Here is a 21,620-nt window from a genome sequence, read left to right as displayed (position 1 = left end):
CTGTCAGCTGATTTTCATGAAATTGCAATAATCAATCTTTCATTTTAATCCATTCTTCAATAATCGTAATAATAAATGAATGTAATAATTTCAGAAGTAACAGTAATCCTCATGTGTCAAATCCGCTGAATGCTGTCAGACCAAACAGTTTGTCTGATTGTCTGATTTTCTTCATGTATAGGTACATAAATGTAAATATTATTATAAATATCATCTGTCATACTTTTTATTAAATTTTCATTTATAATATCATAATTCATTCAAATATACAGTAATAAATTAAGAGATCTCACAGTAACATCGATAACATAAATTGTGCTAACTTGTATATGTAATTTAAGTACCTCACGACATGATTTTAAATTTGTGAAACTTAATATTTCAAATATGCTTTTAAACTGTGCTGATGTTTAATATACAACATGTATAAGCTATAATAGTTTGTATATCTACTGTTAACATTCCTCAAGAAATAGTGAATTTAAATTCATCAATATATAGCACTTTTGTAACTGACACTGTAATATCTATCTTATTTCTTTTTAAAGAAATTAGTCAATGCTGCTTGCTTTCTACCTCCTGCTGATGGTGGTGATTTTTTCTTTGGTGAGGCTTTCTTTTTCTGTAAAAATATGTGTAAATTCAATTGTAATCTACTACCAAGAAAATCATATGACACCTTTATTTCAAGGAAAAATTTGCAAGATAAAAAAGTTGTTATATCTCAATAAATAAATAAATTACATTTGCCGAACTAATAATTTTCTTTGACTTCTGAATCAAAATCAATTTTTTATTTACGACCTAGTTTTATACACAGCTACTTTTGCATAGGTACTATTTCTGTACAAAAAATTTGTAGTACCGGAAATCTACTTTTAAAATTCAGTACTATTTTATTACTCTAAAATTATTGTAATATTTAGGTACCTGTATTTTACAGTACTTTATTTGTACTTGAAATTTAGGTACTACAGATTTTTGGTTACTACCGTTACATTTTCAGCATTTTGAAAGTTTTTTTATTTCAAATCTCTTAAAGTTATGATTTTCAAACATGGAATATTGTATTATTTTTGTACCAAAATATTTAGTACAAATCAAGTACTGTAAATTACAAGTACCTTAATATTACAATAGTTTTAAAGTAAAGAAATAGTACTAAATATTAAAAGTAAATTTCCAGTAGTGCATTTTTTTAGTACAGAAATAGTACCTATGCAAAAGTAGCTGTGTATAGGAAAAAATGTCTTTTATCAATAATTACACCTTATGTAAGAATCCTGGGTTTTGATTGGTTGATAGCCAGTGTATTTTTCACCAATTTACTGTTATCAAATGAATATCGTTCATTTTTTAATGCCGCCGGGGTATATGCAAAAAAGATATGCCTTTTTTACCCTCTCTGCCCTGGTATTTGCTAAAAAATACTCTATCTGACTGGACACTTGTAACGTCATGATCATCAATGCGTTTATGAACATTAACATTTGGTGTAATTAAACAGATAAAGCATGTTCTTGAGGAGTATTTGCGAAAAATACCAGTCTTGAGAATGAATTACCCTCGCCTTACGGCTTGCGAAATTTAACATTCTCTCGACAGGTATTTTTCGCAAATACCCCCCCTTAACATGATATATCTGTTCATAATACAATATAATGTTTAATCATTTCTTAGTGTCAATTGACATTGATAGAAAAATAAACTCACATATTTTGTTTAAACATCTAAATTATTGTGTTGTATAACATCTTATTTATTGTATTGAATTGATTTGAGAGTTTCCAAAAATATTGAGGGAAAGCTATTATTAGATAAAAGATCTATGTTTCGTGAACTTAGGTAAAGATGTGTTAACACTGCAGTCTGTAGGGATCGAGTTCAAAGCAACTTAAACAAGCCTGATTCTTATCAAAAAGTAAACAAGTGGTGTATTCAAATACTTAATTCATAATAGAGTAATGCATTTTGGGAGAGCAATTTCTGTTTGATCAATTTATAGTGCAAAGTTTTTTATAGTTGAATTCTGTTACCAAGAGTGTATGTACTTTTGACACATTTCAAATTGCCCATTATGAGATATTCAAGATGGCAAATTGGATTTTTTGATCTTTTAAGACTTTTTTTTTTTTTTTTTATTTTCCCGAAAGTTATATCTAATACAACTGTTAAATAAGTTGGTGGTTTGGTGCCTTAAACCTGGTTTAGCATATTGTTATCCCATGAACAAAACTTAGTTCAAAGTCTATCATAAGTCTTCTGGTTGATTAGTTGTTTTGTTCATTATTTTCCTGTTTTTGCCAGTAATTAAGATTTTTGATTACAACCATTTAAATAATTCAAGTAAACTTGTTATTTCCCTTGAGTATCTTATTTAGTGACTACCTGTGGTGACTTCGTTACTTTTTCTTGAGGTTTCTTAGGAGGTGGTTGCTCTGTCTCTGATGCATCTGTTGACACGTCTTCCCAAACCTTTTCTGTCACTGTTAAAAAATAAATATGATCTGTATGTGTGGATATTGCATACATGGTTATTTTCTTAATTAATCTTAATCAAGTTTCTAAAAGTTTGCCAGGTGATAATTGGCAATCAGTTGTCTAACAGATACAAAATGGATCTAAGAAATCTTAAGAATAACTTTTGTGGTAGAATTCTTCATTAAATTTTTCCAGACAAAGCATATATTCATCCAGTGTCATACAAGCAAAGATTTTCAATAAATCAATTATTGTTTAACATTGGTTCTACTAAAGATCTATGTCTTGTTTTATTTACCCATATATCCTTCATCATCCATGAAGGTTTTAGGGACTAATTTCCTCCTCCTTTTCCTCTTTTTCTCTCCATTATTTGTGTAGGTTGTTTTCTCTGGTGAATGTTTTTCAGGACTTTCTTTCTCCACTTCCTTTGGAACAGGGGACTCTGGAGCAGGTGATGGTTCTCTAACAGGACTAGGTATAGGACTTTCATAATCCATTTCTGTAATCATATAAAGTTTATCATCAGCAAATATTTTATTAACTTACATACAAGTATATCATATTTTGGATAGATATAAAAATTGGGAAATGTGTTATAATTGGCAATGAGACAGTTATACATAAAGACTCAATGAACAAGAACAGCTCAGCACACAGCCTTTATGACAGAGTTCTCAAAATCTTATACATCTGGTGGTCCCTGAAGAAAAACCTGTGGTCCTCACTACTATTTCTATTTCAAAATACTAAATTTGTGTCGGTCCTTTGCAAATTTTGGTTGGCAAATCCATCGGACCACCACTTTTCGAGTATTCTAATTATGAATGAGGTAAACTAATATGTTATAACAACACGAATGGCCCCATCTCAAAAAGTTGAAAAATCTACAATTTCAACAACACATGTGGACATGAATCAGCTCAAATCTTAAATCTGTAAAACTGTAATTTTAAACAATTTTCAAAGTCTTAATTTCGGCAAAAATCAGCAGAGTGGAACTTAACTTTAAAGTGAACTAGATCTGCGACTGATCATGGTTAACTAACATATCAAAAATCAGCCCTATATCTGAAGGTGTTTAGAAATTAAGTCTGTATAACTTTGATTTTCTACAATTATAGAAGTCCAAAGCCCATAATTTCGGCAAAAATGAGCGGAGCAAAACAAAATTTGATCTGTAACTTGTCATGATTAACTCACATACCAAAAATCAGCCCAGTACCTGAAGGTATTTAGAAAGAAAGTCCATTCAATTGTGATTTTCAACCATTTATCAAAATCCAAAGCCCTAAATTTCGGCAAAAAGAAGTGCAGTGGAACAAAGATTAAACTTGACCTGAAACTCATCATGGTTAACTCACATACCAAAAATTAGACCAATACCTGAAGGCGTTTAGAAATTAAAGCCTTTAAGGCTGTTAAAGCACTAGACCACTTTGAGTTCATCCGTCACCGGCAAAAACTCGTCAATTATGCGCGCCTTTATGACGTCATTTACCAGATAGAGGGGATCGCCTGTATCCCTGTACTTTTTACGTTCATCAAGCGTCTTAGTGATCGTCATTGTGCAGGATAAACTAGAAATAACGGTTGTTCTGTAGGTACTTAATGGCAATTCCCTAATGACAGCAGTGCTGATTGTCAATTTTGAGAATTTAATTTGCTGAATAATTCGTACAATATAGAAGTATCGTTTTCCAACCACTCGCTCAATATTGAAACGGAAGTGACGACGCCCCTAAACGCACAAATGACGTTCACTAAAACCAGAGTTTTTGATGGAAATGCATCGAACTTGAAAGTTGTCTATTGCTGCCAAGTTAATATTATTGTGACTTTCATCCACATGCATACACCTTATAGGTGCTTTGACTAGTTAGAAGTAAGAATATTTGAACTTTATATATCAATAAGACTTATCCAGCAGAAAGTCATTTTAAAATTGTTTTACATTTCCTAAGGAGCTGACATGTTTACCACGCTAACAGTGGATGCAAATATATGTGCGGAAACAGTAAATATAATACTAGTAACTCAATGAAGAAAAAATAATAGTATAAAATCCCCTGTAGTTGGTAAAGAATGTTTTCAACTGGGAAATAATTTCAAGGCTTCCTTTTCTTTAAAATGCATTATAATTGTCATTATTTTCAACTTCTTTCTTCGTTTAAAATAAATAAATAACCTTGCAAGACGTCATAATTATTTAGACTAGGATTTTTTCATAAAAGCTGAGACGACTATACTGTTACAGCAGTCTCCGTCAGATATAAGGCACAAAATATGGAAAAAAATCCAAAAAAAAAAATCTTACTTACAAGACATAAACATGTAACAAGTAAATATATATATTTTAGATTACTAAAATTTTTTTTTAAAATGCATTATTTCTTAAATCTAAGTCCCAAATAATCATTGCTAAGCTACAAAGCTGATACATGTATGTGCAATCGTCACGAGTCATGCAATTTCGAAAAGACATGAAGGACGGGAGGGGGGGGGGGGGGGTATCACCCACAGACACTTGTTTCTGTCACTCTTGGGTTTACAGGGCCGTAAATTACATGGAGGCATCTAGGCAGTTGCCTCCTATAGCGAGCTGACCAAAAAAACAAAATACGAAAAAAAAAAAAAAAAACAGAAAAAAAACAAGAATGTGTCCATAGTACACAGATGCCCCACTCCCACTATCATTTTCTATGTTCAGTGGACCGTGAAATTGGGGTCAAAACTTTAATTTGGAATTAAAATTAGAAAGATCATATCATAGGGAACATGTGTACTAAGTTTCAAGTTGATGTAACTTTAACTTCATCAAAAACTACATTGACCAAAAACTTTAACCTGAACTTTGCACTATCATTTTCTATGTTCAGTGGACCATGAAATTGGGGTCAAAACTATAATTTGGCATTAAAATTAGAAAGATCATATCATGGGGAACATGTGTATTAAGTTTCAAGTTGATGGACTTCAGCTTCATCAAAAACTACCTGACCAAAAACTTTAACCGGATGGACGAACGGAGGCACAGACCAGAAAACATAATGCCCCTCTACTATCGTAGGTGGGGCATAAAAAAGGTTAAAATCATGCCTTATTTTATATATATGCACCAGTTATTAATTTGACCAACAAGGTGATTAATCATAATTGCAGGGTATGATCGATATTTACATCTGGTAAATATCGCTGAGCGGTACTTAACTCCTTTGCACACGTAAAAATTCCCGCCAATTTTGAAAAAAAAAGATTAATCTGACGCCCAACGGCTGACTATGACTTTACAAGATCCATGTCAAACACGAAGTAGACTCATCCACTGGAAAGACGAGGATATAATATCAGCTTCATCATTTGTTTTGAATTATGGGTTTTAATATCCAAATCAGTCAAACTTTTTATTCAATCTATAAGACCAGATAAATCATAATTCTAAATTATTTTTTGTGAATATCTCCTTCTCTTTACTTGAGCTTTACTTCGCATCTTTCACATTTGGGCGGGTCCATTTCATTATTAAGGTGATCGACAAATCTTAGGGATAATGAAAAAGAAGAAAAACGAAAAATTAGGTCGTTATATTTCACACTCTTAATTCGCTACATTAACTCCTCTTGAGAACAATGTTAAGTGGACGCTGTAATTATTCCAGTTAGTTTCTTTCCAAAAAATTATTTGAGCAAACAAAAAAACAAGGCTGATCAGTTCAGTTTGTCTATTTTTAGATTACAGGTAATCATTAGGGTTATATTGACATTCGTCACTGTTATGCATTACTGTAACTTGCGTAGTGATTTATTAATGATAAATTTATGAATGAACCAATGATTGTATGAATATACAAGAGCAACTTGACCTCTACCAGAAAGAAACAAACTGAATAACATCAAACCTTGAAAGATAATTCAGTCAATTTTCGATATTAAACCTACATCTGAAATGATTCAATATTTTGTTGCAATATCTCGCACGGGTATAAAAAATGCACTTTTTTGACTCTGACTTCTATCTTCTATGATAGAAAACCATTTGTCCCCTCAAAAACAAATATACATATACAAGAGCATATGTTGAAACTTTTCAAATCCACTGATGTTTTTCAATATTATCAAGCTGAGTATTACATTAGAAAACATAATTCAGTGTTAAATAATCATACCAGGAATCTGCTAAATTGGCTTAATATGTGCGGAGTTTCTGATCTGGGTCACAAAGATGGCCATACGCCACAGCATTAAAGCAATTGCTTTAAAAATGTCTGTATAATGGTTTGTTGCGGAATGACAGACAAGGGTAAAACTATATGGTTGTGACAACTTTGTTGCTGGGCCATAAAAACTGAAAACAATTCAAAAGATAAATTGCTATGCTGAGCGCAGCTGGATACAACCGCATAGGTCCAACCCTAAACAGTTTGGGCAAAAATGGACACATTATTCAAGCTTGTTACGGGTCTGAATTTGCATTGTAATTAAATATTTGACACACAATAGGTTTCTCACCCAGAAGAACTTTAGTCAAAGAACTTAGAATTGGTTATATAATTCGCCGTTTCAGAATCTAAAGACCTATGGGTAATCTCTAATGTTCGTACACCAAATTAAAAATAACGTTACGTTATTGGCTGAATTTCCCTTGTTTAGAACATTCTAAACCAATCACAACTTTTTGGTGTACGCTTTTGGAAATATTACTCAGGACAGAGTTCGCAAAAACTTTGTTTGACCCGTCGGTCATGGGACCGACAAAGCAAGATTATTTGTCAGTCCTACAAAATTTTAGCCAGTCCTAAAAAAATCTGTCAATTTGATCCTAAAATAAAAATAATAACATATTTTATCCAAAAGTAACTTTATTATTATTAGTTTTATTTTTCACAGCCAGGGACAAATAAATAATGAAGGACCAGTTCTGATCTTCTGATTGTTCTTATTTATAGTCATTTTCTCTATCCATTTCATCATCTGAATCATTCTCTCAGTATTTGTTATCTTCTTCTAAGATTTCAATCGCCGATTGTTTGCCATGAACAAATTTAGCAGGCCACGTGTAGATCGGCACTTTGGTTTCCATAGGTTTCAGTTTGTTTATAACAGGAAACCAGTACCGGAAATTAGCAGCAGGTTCATCTGAAGACCGATGTAAACACATATTGGAATTAGTTGCGGTACAACTAATAACCGATAAAAAAGGCACTGCAACGGCCGTTTTTACATCGGACATCAGGACCGACACTAGCTTTCAATATACTGGTCCGAGCCTCATTTTGACCGATAGGACCGACCATTTTCGCGAACTCTGTCAGGATGCTTTAGATTCTAAAATGGCTATCTTTTGCTATTGTGCAATACACCATGCTGTTGTGAATTGACCCCTACCCTCCTTTATTTTTTTATTTTGTGCAAAACACTAATCTGTTGAGATTATGACTATAATTACATGCATCTATCTGAAAAGAGATAATATTTGATTATGATCAGGATGTTTTTAAATGTGGTACACCTGCAGTTTTAAATAAACAGGATAAAATAAACAAGGTTTTATATACCTTCTTCACTACTACTGTCTATTAACACAGCTTTTATTCTTCTTCTTTTCTTTTGACTATCATCATCTAATAATTAAGCAAAATATATCTCATTAAGCTTCGATTATTTCATCATAAATCTTATTTTCTGCTTAAATTTAAAGTGCATGGATGCTTATGCAATAGGGCATTTAAAATTCAAGGTCTATTATGAGAACTTTCTACATCAATTTGAAACCTGAAATACTTGCTAATGCAAATTTAATCTTATACTTATGGTCAATCACTAAAACATCTCAATAAATATCCCTTTTTAAGCCTGACATTTAAACAAAAAAATCCAGTCTGTCATGAGGGGAGAGGATCTCAATTACTTCATGCAATTTGGATTATTCACTTGTTCAAAACATTAGAAATTCATCATAGACAAAAATTGCATTATTATTGTTGACCACTTTTCAAATGTTTTTGCAGGTCATGACATAAATTAACCAGGGACCAAGAAGTATAGACCTAGAGTTCTGGGTTCATACCTAAAAACTAAATATCAACTTTGATACATCTTACCAGAGTCTTGTCCAGATTTTGATCTTTTACCTTTCCCTTTGTCAGAAACTTTCCTACAAAATATACAATACTATACTTATATATGTACATTTATCATATGTTTAGTACAAAATACAGCAATTTTGTATATCTAATAAAGGTTCTTTTTTCCAGTCTGTATCACCTACCCTGTATCGCATACCCCGTATCGCATGGTTAAACCCATATCGCATACCCCGTATCGCATACCTGGCATGACGTCACAATTCGAATGACGTCAACGTTTGACCTATGACGTCCAGTTGCTGTCCCTACTAAAAAAATGTCATATCATTTCAACTTAAATCGATATTTAAAAAAAAAATCATTACCCAGTAACTTTACTAGCGATTTTCATAAAAAATAAATACAATAAGATGTAGAAATGGCTGTAAAAACTGTAAAAGAAAAGGGCAGCTGAAAAAATACAGGAAAATCATAATGTTCTTTTCTTCCTTATATTTTCGGACGATTTAAAAAAAAACGGATATTGCATGAATCTGATTCTGTAAAAATATATGATAAACAGAATAATACATGGCAAAATCCGTATCGCATGCTGTATCACCACTCGACCAATATCAGCCCTCGGGACCTTCGGCCCTCGGGACTGATATTGGTTTCTCGTGATGATACAGCATGCGATACGGATTTTGCCATGTATTATTCTATATGTATACATCTTCCTTGTGATATATATTAGCCATCAAATACTGATTTAAATTTTAAACTAGAAATAGTGACCAAATTAGGGTGTTATCAAACCGTCTCTTTTCATGAATTCAATCAAAGTGTGAATGTGTTGAAAAGGTACCGTTAAAATCGGTAAATAAGCCGCGGGATTTTTTTTCTGTCATTGACCCTGCGTGTTATACTCAGATGCACTTTATGTATGTATTTTTGTTGTGTTTCAGGGACAAGCGTGAAAAAAATATCTATGGATTTTTTTATGGAGATCGTCAGAAGATTGTCAAGTACTTGCAGTGACTTTATAAATTGTTGATGTGCTTTATTTTGTCATGAATAAATATATTTACTTGATCATTTGTTCTTTATTTCATTCTTTGTTTACGAAGTTGACAACCATGTGTTCAAATGAATCGAAATGTTACATAAACAAAGAGAGATAACCGTGTTTGTAAAGAGGTACCATAAAGGATATTATTTGTGTATTTACCTAGAAGATGCGACTGTTTGTTGTTTAAATTTTTTAATGTTGCTGAAAAATCATATTTAATTTTCTTCTATATGAAATAATAAAGACAGTGATTGTTTATTTCCAATGTTCCAAGTTTCTTTTAAAAAACGAAGGTGATGATAACCATGTGTTGAAATGAACTCAGGTATTACACAAACAAAGAACGATAAACCGTGTGTGAAAAGAGGCACCATACAGGATATACTATTGAGGAGTAACTGCTTGTTGTTTTATTGTGTTTCAATATGAAATACTTTGATGAAATATTGTAACCTCGCATATTCAGATATTTGAAATAAAAAATAATAATTCAGTTTCATAATTTAATATGCTAAGACAAGTTCAACAAAAACAAATAAATTAGATATAAACATAACAAGTCAAGCACAATAAATTATTATCTTTAGGAAAAGCACTAAAAGTTTGTATTCAGCACAAATGTTCTTAAAGTGATGCTATCTAGTCTTCTGAGTCACTGAAACCATCAAAGTCTTCATCTTCTGTGTCGGAATGGAATAGCTCTGCTAACTCTGGTGTGATTCTGGTATCCATGTTGATGAGAGGCTCATCGTCTTCACTCTCAGAATCGGACTCAACCATTGGAGCATCTTCTTTGTAAGCGAATATTTCAGCTTTCTTGAACCCGTTTACGACACATGACTTAGGTACAGACTTTGCTGAGTCAACAACCCATGTAGCTACTTCTGCTAGTGTGGCACGACGAAGTCTTCCTGTTGCTGTAAAGGACTTTTCCCCGGAGGTCATCCACTCTTCCCACTGGCTTCTCATACGCATCTTGAAGGTGCGGTTGACACTGATGTCTAATGGTTGCAATAACTTTGTCATTCCACCGGGTATGACTGCTGGAGTGGTGTTAACTGTCTCTAAAACATCTTTCACTTCTTTGGTGATATGGGCTCTCATGCTGTCCATGACGAGGAGGGCTCTTCTGGTGTGGAAAAAACCACCTGGACGTTTGACATAGCATTCTGTGACCCAGGATTTCATCATCTCGTTGTCCATCCACCCCTTTTCGTTGACTTTTATGATGATGCCTTTTGGGAAGTTCTCTTTAGGCATGGTTTTTCTTTTGAAGATGAGCATGGGTGGTAACAGGAACCCAGAGGCAGTACACGATAGTACACAGGTGAAGCTTGCTTTTTCGTGCCCGGTGGTCTTGATGCTAATGGTTTTTGTACCACGTTTCTCAACTGTTCTATTAAGTGGCATGTCAAAAGTAAGGGGGACCTCGTCCATGTTGATGACTGAGTCTGGACTAATGTTGAAGTCAGCAACTTTGTCTATGCAGTACGCTCTGAAGTTGACAAGTTTCTCTTCGAAGTCGGCAGGAAGAGTCTGGCAAACAGTTGTTCTGGATCTAATGGATAACTGTTTCCTGCGCATAAAACGTAAGCACCAGGAAGGGCCACCTTGGAAATCTACTATGTTGAGCTCTTTGGCAGCGGCAATGGCCTTCAGACGTATCTGTGTAGTACTGACACCACGAAGTGATGCTCTCTGTTCTAGGATCCAGCTCTCAACCTTGTCTTCTAGGGCAGGCCACCTTGCCTTGTGACCCCTGTTGGCACGCTTAGATTTCTTAGTCAGTCTAAGTTGGTCTTCTTGTTTTCTCCAGGAGCGAACCATGGACTCATTGATAGTGTAGTTGCGAGCGGCAGCTCGGTTGCCATTCTCTTTAGCATATTTCACAGCCTCTAGCTTGAAAGCGGCGGTATAACTCTTTCTCGGTGGCATTTTTGAAACTATATTCATTATAAAAAAATGGACATTATATTACAAATCTCGGCTTGGGTTGAAAACTAACGTATGACATAAAATAATTTTCATTGGAACAAGTGAGATCGTCCAATTTTTTTCTCTTAAAAATTCTTAATATTGCGCATTGTTTTAGAATAGCCTTTAAATTATTGGTTTTCAAAAACATTTGAGAAAACTGGCTTCAATGTTTTTTTAAACAATGACCACGCCTTCCACGCCTATCTAATGAACCAAATCTTTTTTAACTATTGCAAATAAATATGATTTAACAAATTTCATTTTTCTACAAAAAAATATTTATTCTATCTTCTATTTAATTAATCTTTTCTCTATACAACGTAAATTATTAAAAAAGATAAAAATGTCCTAAAATTATCGATCTTTATTTTCTAATTCTATGCATATTTTATTTCTATGAAGTACTCAAAAGAAAATCGTGTTAAATATAACACTTCTAAAAAATATATCACACTATTTTTCACCATTAAACTTTATTTAGTTATGATAAACAACAGACAAGTTTTATATCTCGCCGTCTTATATGAATTCCCCTTTCCGTGCCCCATCTCACTTTCAGTTAAAAATAGACAATGACCTTGCAGAAATCAAATTGGATTGTGTCGTAGTTTTTAACCAAGTTTAAATTGAAAAATGTTTAGGGCTATCTTAAACTTCAACTTTTATTTTATAAACAACAATAAAATTCTCTCGATATTTTATTTGACAATTTTTTCTTCACAACTTATTGTGACCTGTAAACATGTTACAGGTAGTTACGTAATCATCAAGGTAAACGATGACAGTTTTATGGCTTGAGTGACCTTTAATGAATACATTTGCAAGAATAATTAAAATTATTGATTCCAATTCAAACAATTTACAAGCAATCACCAAAGAATTAATTTCAATCAAAACAATAAGTCCACAAATGATCAATAGACACCCACGCTGTAGACACATGGCCATTGTTGACAAAAAAAAAACAACAACAAACAAAACGGCGTCAGTAAAACAATGAGAAAAGTATAATCTTTTTATTAACATTTTTTATTTAATTATGACACAAATAAATAAATACAAAAATACTTTCATCTTTCTCACCAATCTGAAAATAGAAATGAAACATATTACGGAGTGAACATTCATAACACTCTAAGGTCAGTAGAATAAATATACGTTTTCTTCAGTGTGCGCTTAATATTCAGGTGCGTTTTATGTAAGGACAAGAACAATCTTCCCCCCTAAAAACGGCTGTGCGGCTTATAAAACGATGCGCTTTAATTTCGAAAATATACGGTAGTTACAGGATTTATGATTGTGTAGTTTTATATACATATTACTTTTCAGGAAAGGCTAACAATATCAGATACATTTAACATCTTTCAATTATTATGGCATGGAAATGATAATTCTACATAGCATTTCTAATGAAAATCTTATTGTATGAGTATATTAATGCATGAATGTCTTATAATATAAAATTTTACAGTCTTCAGTTCTAGAGCAACTTACAATTGACTTTTTGTTTTATATTCAATTGAGTATTTAGGGTCATTTGGTGAGAATTTATCTCAAAAACACAGAGTTGTATGATGCATCTCTATGTGTCCATTCTTTCCCAGAAAATCATTATTTTTCAAAAATTATTCAGAGCAGAAAGAAAACAATTCCATGTATGATTCATGAAATGACTATGCCAGGGCACCAGTTATTGTTTGTGATTGTCTCCTTCCAACTCTGAAAAACCCTGATACTACAATATTTTTGTTACAGTTGTGTAAATGTATGTTATAAAAAAGTAAGGAGATGTTGTGTCATTGCCAATGAAGTGGATGAAATCAAATTTATGATATAAAAATAATACCTTATACATGAAGTCATCTATAAAAGGCCCAGACATGAAAAAAAATGAACAATACAATTGAGATAACTAACAGCCTAATTCAAAACAAAACAATTTATGAAAAAAAGTATGGCAGACATGAACTAACGACAACCATAGAACTACAGGCTCCTGACCTTGGACAGACACATAAAGAATGTGGCCTCATTAAACAGTTTGTGAGCCCTCTACCCAGCCATACCCGGAAGTGTTCTTACTACATACCTTTTAGCTGGTGAGGGTTCCTTTTTTATTGTTTCTTGTTTAACTTCTGGCTCTGATTTCACAATCTTATCCTTTTTTACTGGCTCTGGTGGCTTCTCATCTGCTTTTGCTGTAAGATACATTGTTGGAATAATAGATATATGTATCTAACTGTAATTGTTAGCTTGTTTTCAGTCAAAAAAATATAGCTAACCTTTATATATTTGGATGAAGATTTAAATCTCAAAGGGTATGAGCTGAAATATCTGAATAGGAAATGAATGTCATATTTAAAAAAAAATATCTTATACATGTTCAACAGGGGTTTTCTTTTTTTTTATATATATAAGATAAGATATTTTTATTCCAATTATATGCCTGCTGATAGTCTAATACAAAAACATAAAGCCTTATTGTTAAATATTTCACATATATAAGATAGACTAATGTCCTGTGGACCTCTGTGACTAACAATACTTTGTGATTTTTTAATTCACAGAGCAAAAAGATGACCTACACATTTCCTTTTTGAGGGCAGTTTACCAAATAAAGGATTTTCTGCACTTCATCATTAATAAGTTTTCAGTTTCAACTTTTTATGTATTTTTCTATTATATTTTCTATGTTAAAAATACCTGTCTGTTTTGAAAAGAATGCCATGACTCCTCCTTTTTTGTTTGATGATTCCTGTAAAAAAATCAAGACCTTACAATAGCAAAGGACAAAACTTATTAACCATAACTTATACACCATAGACATCTAAGGGCTGTTTCAGAAAATACTATGATTTCCATATGTTTCTTTTAAAGGTTTATGTGGTTTTTCAATAATCAATACCCTTTTAAGTTTTAGGGACGACATCAAAAGATCAATGTAAGATAAAAAACTTAATTCAAATAGTTTGGGGGTGGGGGGGTTGAACGGCTGCAAGATTTGGTTATCCGACATTGATTTTTACATATATCTATATGGGTCAATCAATTTTTCCCAAATTAAGTTAAGAGGGGGGTGGGGGATCAGTGAAAAAACTATGTGAATTAAGTTTTTTTATCCTTCATTGAACTTTTGATGTCGTCCCTTAAACATTTCATAGAAGAATTTAGAAAATTTGTCAATCAGTAGTAAAGGTTGTCTCTTGGAGTCATGTTTTTAACCTGTCCAAAACCAGGTGTGGATTGTTTGTAGAAGACTTCCAATACATCATTGTTGACTGGTTAAGTGGTTTAAAAGATGAAATGTTAAATTTGTACAGAAACAGGTGTCAAAGTATAGCAATAGTCTGCTTTTAGACAAAGTGAGCTAAAATTTCAAGCTGATTAAGATCCACTCACTTTTCTCTGAAAAAAAGGTACATTTATTCAAATACCTTTGCATTCTTTTTACTGTCTTTGGAGTCTTCTTCTTTCACCTCCTTTGTATCCTTCTCAGGTGACTTTGTTTTATTCTTTGTATCTTTCTCTGGTGACATCTTTTTTGCTTGATTAGCAAACATTCCGGCAATTCCTCCTTTTTTCTGAGGTTTAGCTGCAGGTTTCTGAGAGACATTACTGTTTTCTCCATTCTGTTTTGATTTTTGAGAGGTATGGCCATTTTCTCCATTCTGTTTTGAAGTACCATTAACCTGTAATTATGAAAAGCATTTATACCATCGTTTGTCAATACCACACAACAGTGGAAATACTCATGCAATATTGAACTTGACCTCAATATTGTCATCGGTAACAACATACTATTTGAAAATCATTGGTTGAATGCTTCATTCGTTTTTTCATACTGTTATAGTTAAAATCATCAAAACTATGACTATGAAACAGAGGTCAGGTGGCCCATGTCAATCTTTCATGTATTTTATGTTTCTGATAGAAATTGAAATTCACTTAAACAGTGTGATGTTGTAGGTATGCTTCCAGTACGTATCAAGCATAAAAATTTAATTTCAACCAAAAAAGAATTTTCAGGTTAAATAATGAAAGTATCAAATTAATTGGGTTTGTGTTGTTTAGTCTTTAGTTTTCTATATTATGTTTTGTTTTATACTATTTTTGTCTTTTGATTGCTTTTCATTTTCACCATGTTATGGTCAGTTTGTTTTTTGATAAATATCTCTTTGGTACCTTTCACCTCTCTACTGCAACTTTTGACACATTGCCAAGAACCATAAGCTATACATAATTTATTTAAAAACTTTGGACAATCTTACTATGCTGCCTTCTTTGAATTAAATTTGTTCAAATCCACACACCTTTATCTCAGGATAAGTGATAAGATCTAACATGCAAGAAAAAACTAAATAATGAATTGATAAATGAATTATAAAGGACATGTTTTTGTTGTAGAAAGGCAGATAGAAGGGTAAAATATGCTACTAAAATGTGACAAGATAAGCTATTTGTATGTTTTCATTTATTCACCCCTTAAATATAACCACACAAATTTTCAAAACCCACATTAAATTAGAACAGTACCTGTTTTGTTGTGGTAGGTTCAGTTTTGTACCTTTTCTGTGATTCAACTTCTGTGTCTGATCTAAGTTTTGCTTTAGGATATTTTATTGAGCTAAATCTGAAATATAGATTAAATTTAACTCCTATCATAATATAAAGTTTACAAAAAAACACATTATTAATTATTACAACGTGATAACTATGAAGACATGCATCATATAACTGTATTACTTCTGCAGAATCGAAAACATTTCTCTTCAAAGGCATAAATATTCAGAAAATCCCATGCATTCATTAAACTTCTTAAAATCATTCCCCAAAACTTTTTTTTAATACAGAATGGTAGTAAAACAATATGTGTTATTATTCCATGTTAAATCATAACTGTTTTTCGTCTATTAGAAAATTCTAACTGATAGTATTTTCTGATGTTCATATGAGTTTGGTATTACTATGTACTTACTTGAATATGTCTGTATTTGTTGTACTATCTTTATGTATAGAATCATAGTCAGCTAGGTATAATTTGTTATCATCCTGAAAGATAGATATCAAAATCATCCTAAAACAAGAATGTGTCCAAAGTACATGGATGCCCCATTCACACTATCATTTTCTATATTGGACAGTGAAATTAGGGTCAAAACTCTAATTTGGCATTAAAATTAGAAAGATCATATCAAAGGGAACATGTGTATTAATTTTAAAGTTGATTTGACTTCAACTTCATCAAAAACTACCTTGACCAAAATCTTTAACCTGAAGTGGGACAGACAGACAAAAGAACCTACAGACCAGAAAAAATAATGCCCCTCTTCTATCATATGTGGGGCATAAAAACACAGGCTTGAAACATTTGTCTGTCTGATTTTCAGTTTTGACACTTTTATGAGGTGAATTTAAATCAAACAGATTCACAAAAAAAACCTCTTAGGTGACAATTCTTTGATCTAACTCCTTAATTCAACATATGCAGAGAAGTGCAACAAATACCAATTTTTATGCTCCAACTACGATAGTAGAGGGGCATTATGTTTTCTGGTCTGTGCCTCCGTCCATCTGTTCGTCCATCCGTCCTATCGTCTCACTTCAGGTTAAAGTTTTTGGTCATGGTAGTTTTTGATGAAGTTGAAGTCCAATCAACTTGAAACTTAGTAAACACGTTCCCTATGATATGATCTTTCTAATTTTAATGTCAAATTACCCCAATTTCACGGTCCACTAAACATAGAAAATGATAGTGCAAGTGGGGCATCTGTGTACTAAGGACACTGTCTTGTTTAGTCTTCAGTTAAAACCAGTATGGTATCCTAAGAACAATTTCTCCAAAAATTTATCCTCTACATTGTATCATACCAAGTAACTTTTATCACTTTTAAACACTTATTTGTATCTGTAGGTTTTAACTGAAAATTATTAGTAGAAGGTTTAAGTATTTACCTTGACCTTGGATCTGCCGACACTGTAGATATGTGAACTTGTAACCACAGATAATGTGGATTTAAATGCCTCTATATTTTCCTCAGGAACAACCATACATTTTACTGTCTGAAATTAATACTATTTGTTAAAGTTGAAGTCTGAAACTACTATAAGGCTATACATTTTTTTTATTTCATTAAGCAATATGTATACACATTTTTAGTTAGTATCATAACTTTCAAGCTTTCATGACTTTGTTGATATAAAGAGTATAGGTAATTATGAAAACTAATCCAGATAAACAAGAATGTGTCCTCAGTACACGAATGCCCCACTCGCACTATCATTTTCCATGTTCAGTGGACCGTGAAATTGGGGTAAAAACTCTAATTTGGCATTAAAATTAGAAAGATCATATCATAGGGAACATGTGTACAAAGTTTGAAGTCGATTGGACTTCAACTTCATCAAAAACTACCTTGACCAAAAACTTTAACCTGGAGCGGGACAGACGGATGGACGAACTGACGCACAGACCAGAAAACATAATGCCCCTCTACTATCGTAGGTGGGGCATAAAAATTTGCTCCATACTGCTATCATGTCTCAAGTGGCATATTCTTTTTAGCTACAGTTAGTTACATTGGCCAATATTTTGGAGGAATAGTACAAAATGTAGTTGATTTTCTTTTTTGACTTACCAAATTAAACATGCAATACAGACTACGGTAGACTAATAAGAGATCCTTATTATTACATAGATCTACATATTAATTTATTATAAGGCTAACTTGAGCATTAACTTTCAACGTCTACACATACTAGCATAGTAAATGAGATATATTACCAGCAAGAAGAAATGTTTCCTTATTAAATCCAACTATTAAATTGAATAGCAACATCGTGAAATGTAAAAACTTAAAGTCTTCAAACAATAACTGATAAAATGAAATTTTAAGATAATTCTTCCTTTGCTCAATGCTCTTCAACTTTGTTTTTGTTTGGCTTTATAATTATTTTGATCTGAGCGTCACTGATGGGTCTTATGTAGACGAAACGAGCGTCTGGCGTATTAAATTATAATCCTGGTACCTTTGATAACTATTTGCAGCAGCTATGTTGTTTATGTTCATAATAGCTTTGAATATGACCCTTCTAAAGCTGAACAGCATCATACATTCCAATGATAAGTTCACAGAATGAAAAATTTCTCAAGTCTGAATGATAGGAAATTCATACTGACCCCTCAACCACAAAAAAAAAGGGACACATTGGTATTATTTGAGGTGAATAATTCATGTACTAATATACTAGTTATATGCTGTCAATCTGATATTACTTACCTTAACTCCGACAACAGGATGTGACAGGCCAGCAACAAAATATGTCACAAATAGATGATCATTGTCTTTGTTGTTTCTCTGATGTTGGACAAAAGAATATAACATCCTGTGCAAAGCAAACATATGATTTGTTAAGTTCATAAACACAGGCTTGTCTCTCTTTAGTTTATTAAATATAACAATCATAAAATATTTATCAAATGAGAGGTTTTTAAAAAGTCATAAAAGTATAAAACTACTCTTGCTTTTAACAAATTGTGGAATATTTCAAATTTAAATTGATTTTAAATTTCACATTTAGAATTCAGTATTGCACAAAAGAAGCTTGTAATAAAATAACTTATGATCCTTAATATTATGCTTTTGTTCAGCATGTGTCATCAACTACATACAATGTCTATTTTATTTTTGTAAACTCCTCATTAATTAGAATACTTACTGTTTTGCTTTATTCACATGAACTTTTAATTCTAAACTTAACTTTTTGAATGTGACCTGAAAAATAAGAGAAAATAATCATCAGTCCTTCTTGTTTCCTTTTCAAATAAAAAGTTCTTTCAGTCTTAAAATAATATTGGTCATTTCAGTCTTAATAATATTGGTCATTTCAGTCTTAATAATATTGGTCATTTCAGGAGTCACATATATCTTTTTGAGTTGTTTCTAATTCAGGAAAAAGATTTTTGTCAGTCTTCTGTTCAACACATTATTTGAAAATTAATTGATGTCATTTATACTTTCAATATTTTACAAAGTAACAGATCCATACATAAATATCATACTTTTATTAGTTTTAATCAAGGTACATTTGTATGCCTATTATTGATCTAGTATCCCATTTTCATCACATCTTGGCATGTAAATACAAATGAGTCATATTTTACCAAATAGAAATATGTAACTATTAAATGTCAAAATAAAAGAACATGTTGCTTTTAAAAGGCAGCTCAGTAAAAGCATATTACTTTAATAAGAAATATCATTGTCCATTTATTCAAGTTACTGTAAATAATATTTATTCACTCATGTAATACTTAAAGATTGTCATTGATCATCTCGATGAGATTGTTTTCTCCCTTGAGCCAGTACGGAGAAAGTGAGAAAAGCAGTCAAATGAAGATGACCAATGATAATCTGTCTATCAATTTTTTGCCTATGACAACATTTTTAATTTTGTTGACAATGGCATGTGTGTCTCTAATTTCTAGCAATAATTTTTCATATCACTCTACTGCGCTCAGAAAGGAAATAATCAGTAAGATCAATGGAAAATTTTGTAAAAATAGTCATAAAAGCACATACATTGTATATTATTTTAAAAGACAAAGAACAATAAAAAAGCCATAAATTTCAAAGCATATGATACTAAATGATAGGTCAAAGCCAATAACAATTTTTTGTATCATGTTACTGAGATTACTCTCAGATAGGTACTTTGTATAGATCTGGTCTTATTCGTCTAGGTGTATATTTGTTTTACTGACATGTGCTGTTGCCAGGATATATTGCGATCTGCAGATGCTTTGGTTTCTCGAATGGTGAATGAATCAGGGCAAACGGACCAAGTTTCAGTTCAGACAGAAACTCATGCATTCAAGACCTACAATGTACCTGTGTACACACCTTAAGCAAACCCTGATATTTGCTGAGAATGACGTCTCAACTGACCACTTTCAAGTTTAAGTATTTCCGTCAAAACTTCGGTTTTACTTCACACCAGTCCTGGGTTTAGGGACATTGTCAATTCTTTCCCATGTTGAGAGATTGGTTAAAAAAATAAGATGCGATATTGCATGAATTATTTGGCAAATAAAATTCATATATATGATTGCATTGATAATCATCAAGAATATGTGATCAAGTACCTAAGGAATAATAATAAATAAATAAGACTTATTTAGAGTCGGCAAGGTATACAAACATAGACAAACATAAGCTCTAATGAGCTTTTAACCGACATTGTTTCTTAATTAGCCTGCATAATGACAATCAAAATGACACTTGAACTTTAATAGTGCAGGGATACAGGCAGTCTATTTCATAAATGACATCATAAAGGCTGGCATAGTCAGCAAACTTTTCAGGTGAAAGACATATATGTAACTGGTAGTGGTCTATTGGCTGAGTGTACAAAATGGTTCATCTCTGTTATTCAGATTCTGTTTTAGATATTTTATTGCATAATGAAAAACTTTATATTAATACACACTAACACAGACTTACAGAAGTGGGTCTCATTGGGGTCTAAGCCTGACGCGGGATTGCCGTTTTTTTGTAAGCATGACACATGAAAGTCAACTGATTATGCCGTGAAAACAGGAAATGAAGTCTAGCGGGACACGGGAAATTACATTTGTAATGAAAATTGCTTACATACATAGTGTAAGCAGGATACGGGAATCTGACAAAACAGTAAGCAGGATCCGGGATCAGAACCCCCAAAATTATGAGACCCCCATAGAACATGTCAGAAAGGGACAAAATAGCATTAACTATTAGATTGGCTGTTTTGGAAATGTAAGTATTTGCTAGACTTTTTATCTTTTTAATGTTGGATATAAATCGCAACTTATTAAGACAGCTTTTATATGTACACATACTATTTGATTTTCATCATTGACCCACTCGTCTAAGTTGTCCAAATACATTTCGTCGATAGTGCCCATTTTGCTGAGTATTTACTTTCGTTTTCCCGCAAAATCAGAGTCAGATAAGTGCTTGGCTTTAATGGCAATAAATTTCTAGTAAA

The 21,620-nt window shown here is 32.4% G+C and overlaps 1 protein-coding gene across 1 annotated transcript; it reads right to left on the bottom strand.

Annotated features, from left to right (window-relative positions):
* Positions 1-208: 208 nt before the first annotated feature.
* Positions 209-21,605, bottom strand: LOC143067756 (DNA polymerase delta subunit 3-like). Its single transcript, XM_076241257.1, has 14 exons — positions 21,472-21,605; positions 19,311-19,366; positions 18,872-18,977; positions 17,547-17,654; positions 16,570-16,643; positions 16,128-16,224; positions 15,029-15,283; positions 14,298-14,349; positions 13,684-13,792; positions 8,582-8,634; positions 8,036-8,101; positions 2,780-2,983; positions 2,389-2,486; positions 209-622 (listed from the first exon to the last, which is right to left on the bottom strand). Exons 1-14 carry the CDS (start codon positions 21,535-21,537, stop codon positions 533-535), a joined length of 1,434 nt encoding a protein of 477 aa, XP_076097372.1. The 5' UTR covers positions 21,538-21,605; the 3' UTR covers positions 209-532.
* Positions 21,606-21,620: the final 15 nt, after the last annotated feature.

This window comes from Mytilus galloprovincialis, chromosome 3 (genome assembly GCF_965363235.1).
Source record: "Mytilus galloprovincialis chromosome 3, xbMytGall1.hap1.1, whole genome shotgun sequence".
Taxonomy (NCBI): Eukaryota; Metazoa; Mollusca; class Bivalvia; order Mytilida; family Mytilidae; genus Mytilus; species Mytilus galloprovincialis.
The sequence above is the reverse complement of the archived record's forward strand: the minus strand, read 5'-3'. Positions and strand labels throughout refer to the sequence as shown.

Coding starts and splice junctions, on each gene's coding strand:
- LOC143067756 (XM_076241257.1), bottom strand. CDS start 21,537: ATGGGCACTATCGACGAAATGTATTTGGACAACTTAGACGAGTGGGTC. Junction 8,635..13,683: donor GAACCCTCACCAGCTAAAAG/GTATGTAGTAAG, acceptor TATATTTTGTAG/GAAAGTTTCTGACAAAGGGA. Junction 623..2,388: donor AAGTAACGAAGTCACCACAG/GTAGTCACTAAA, acceptor ATATTTTTACAG/AAAAAGAAAGCCTCACCAAA.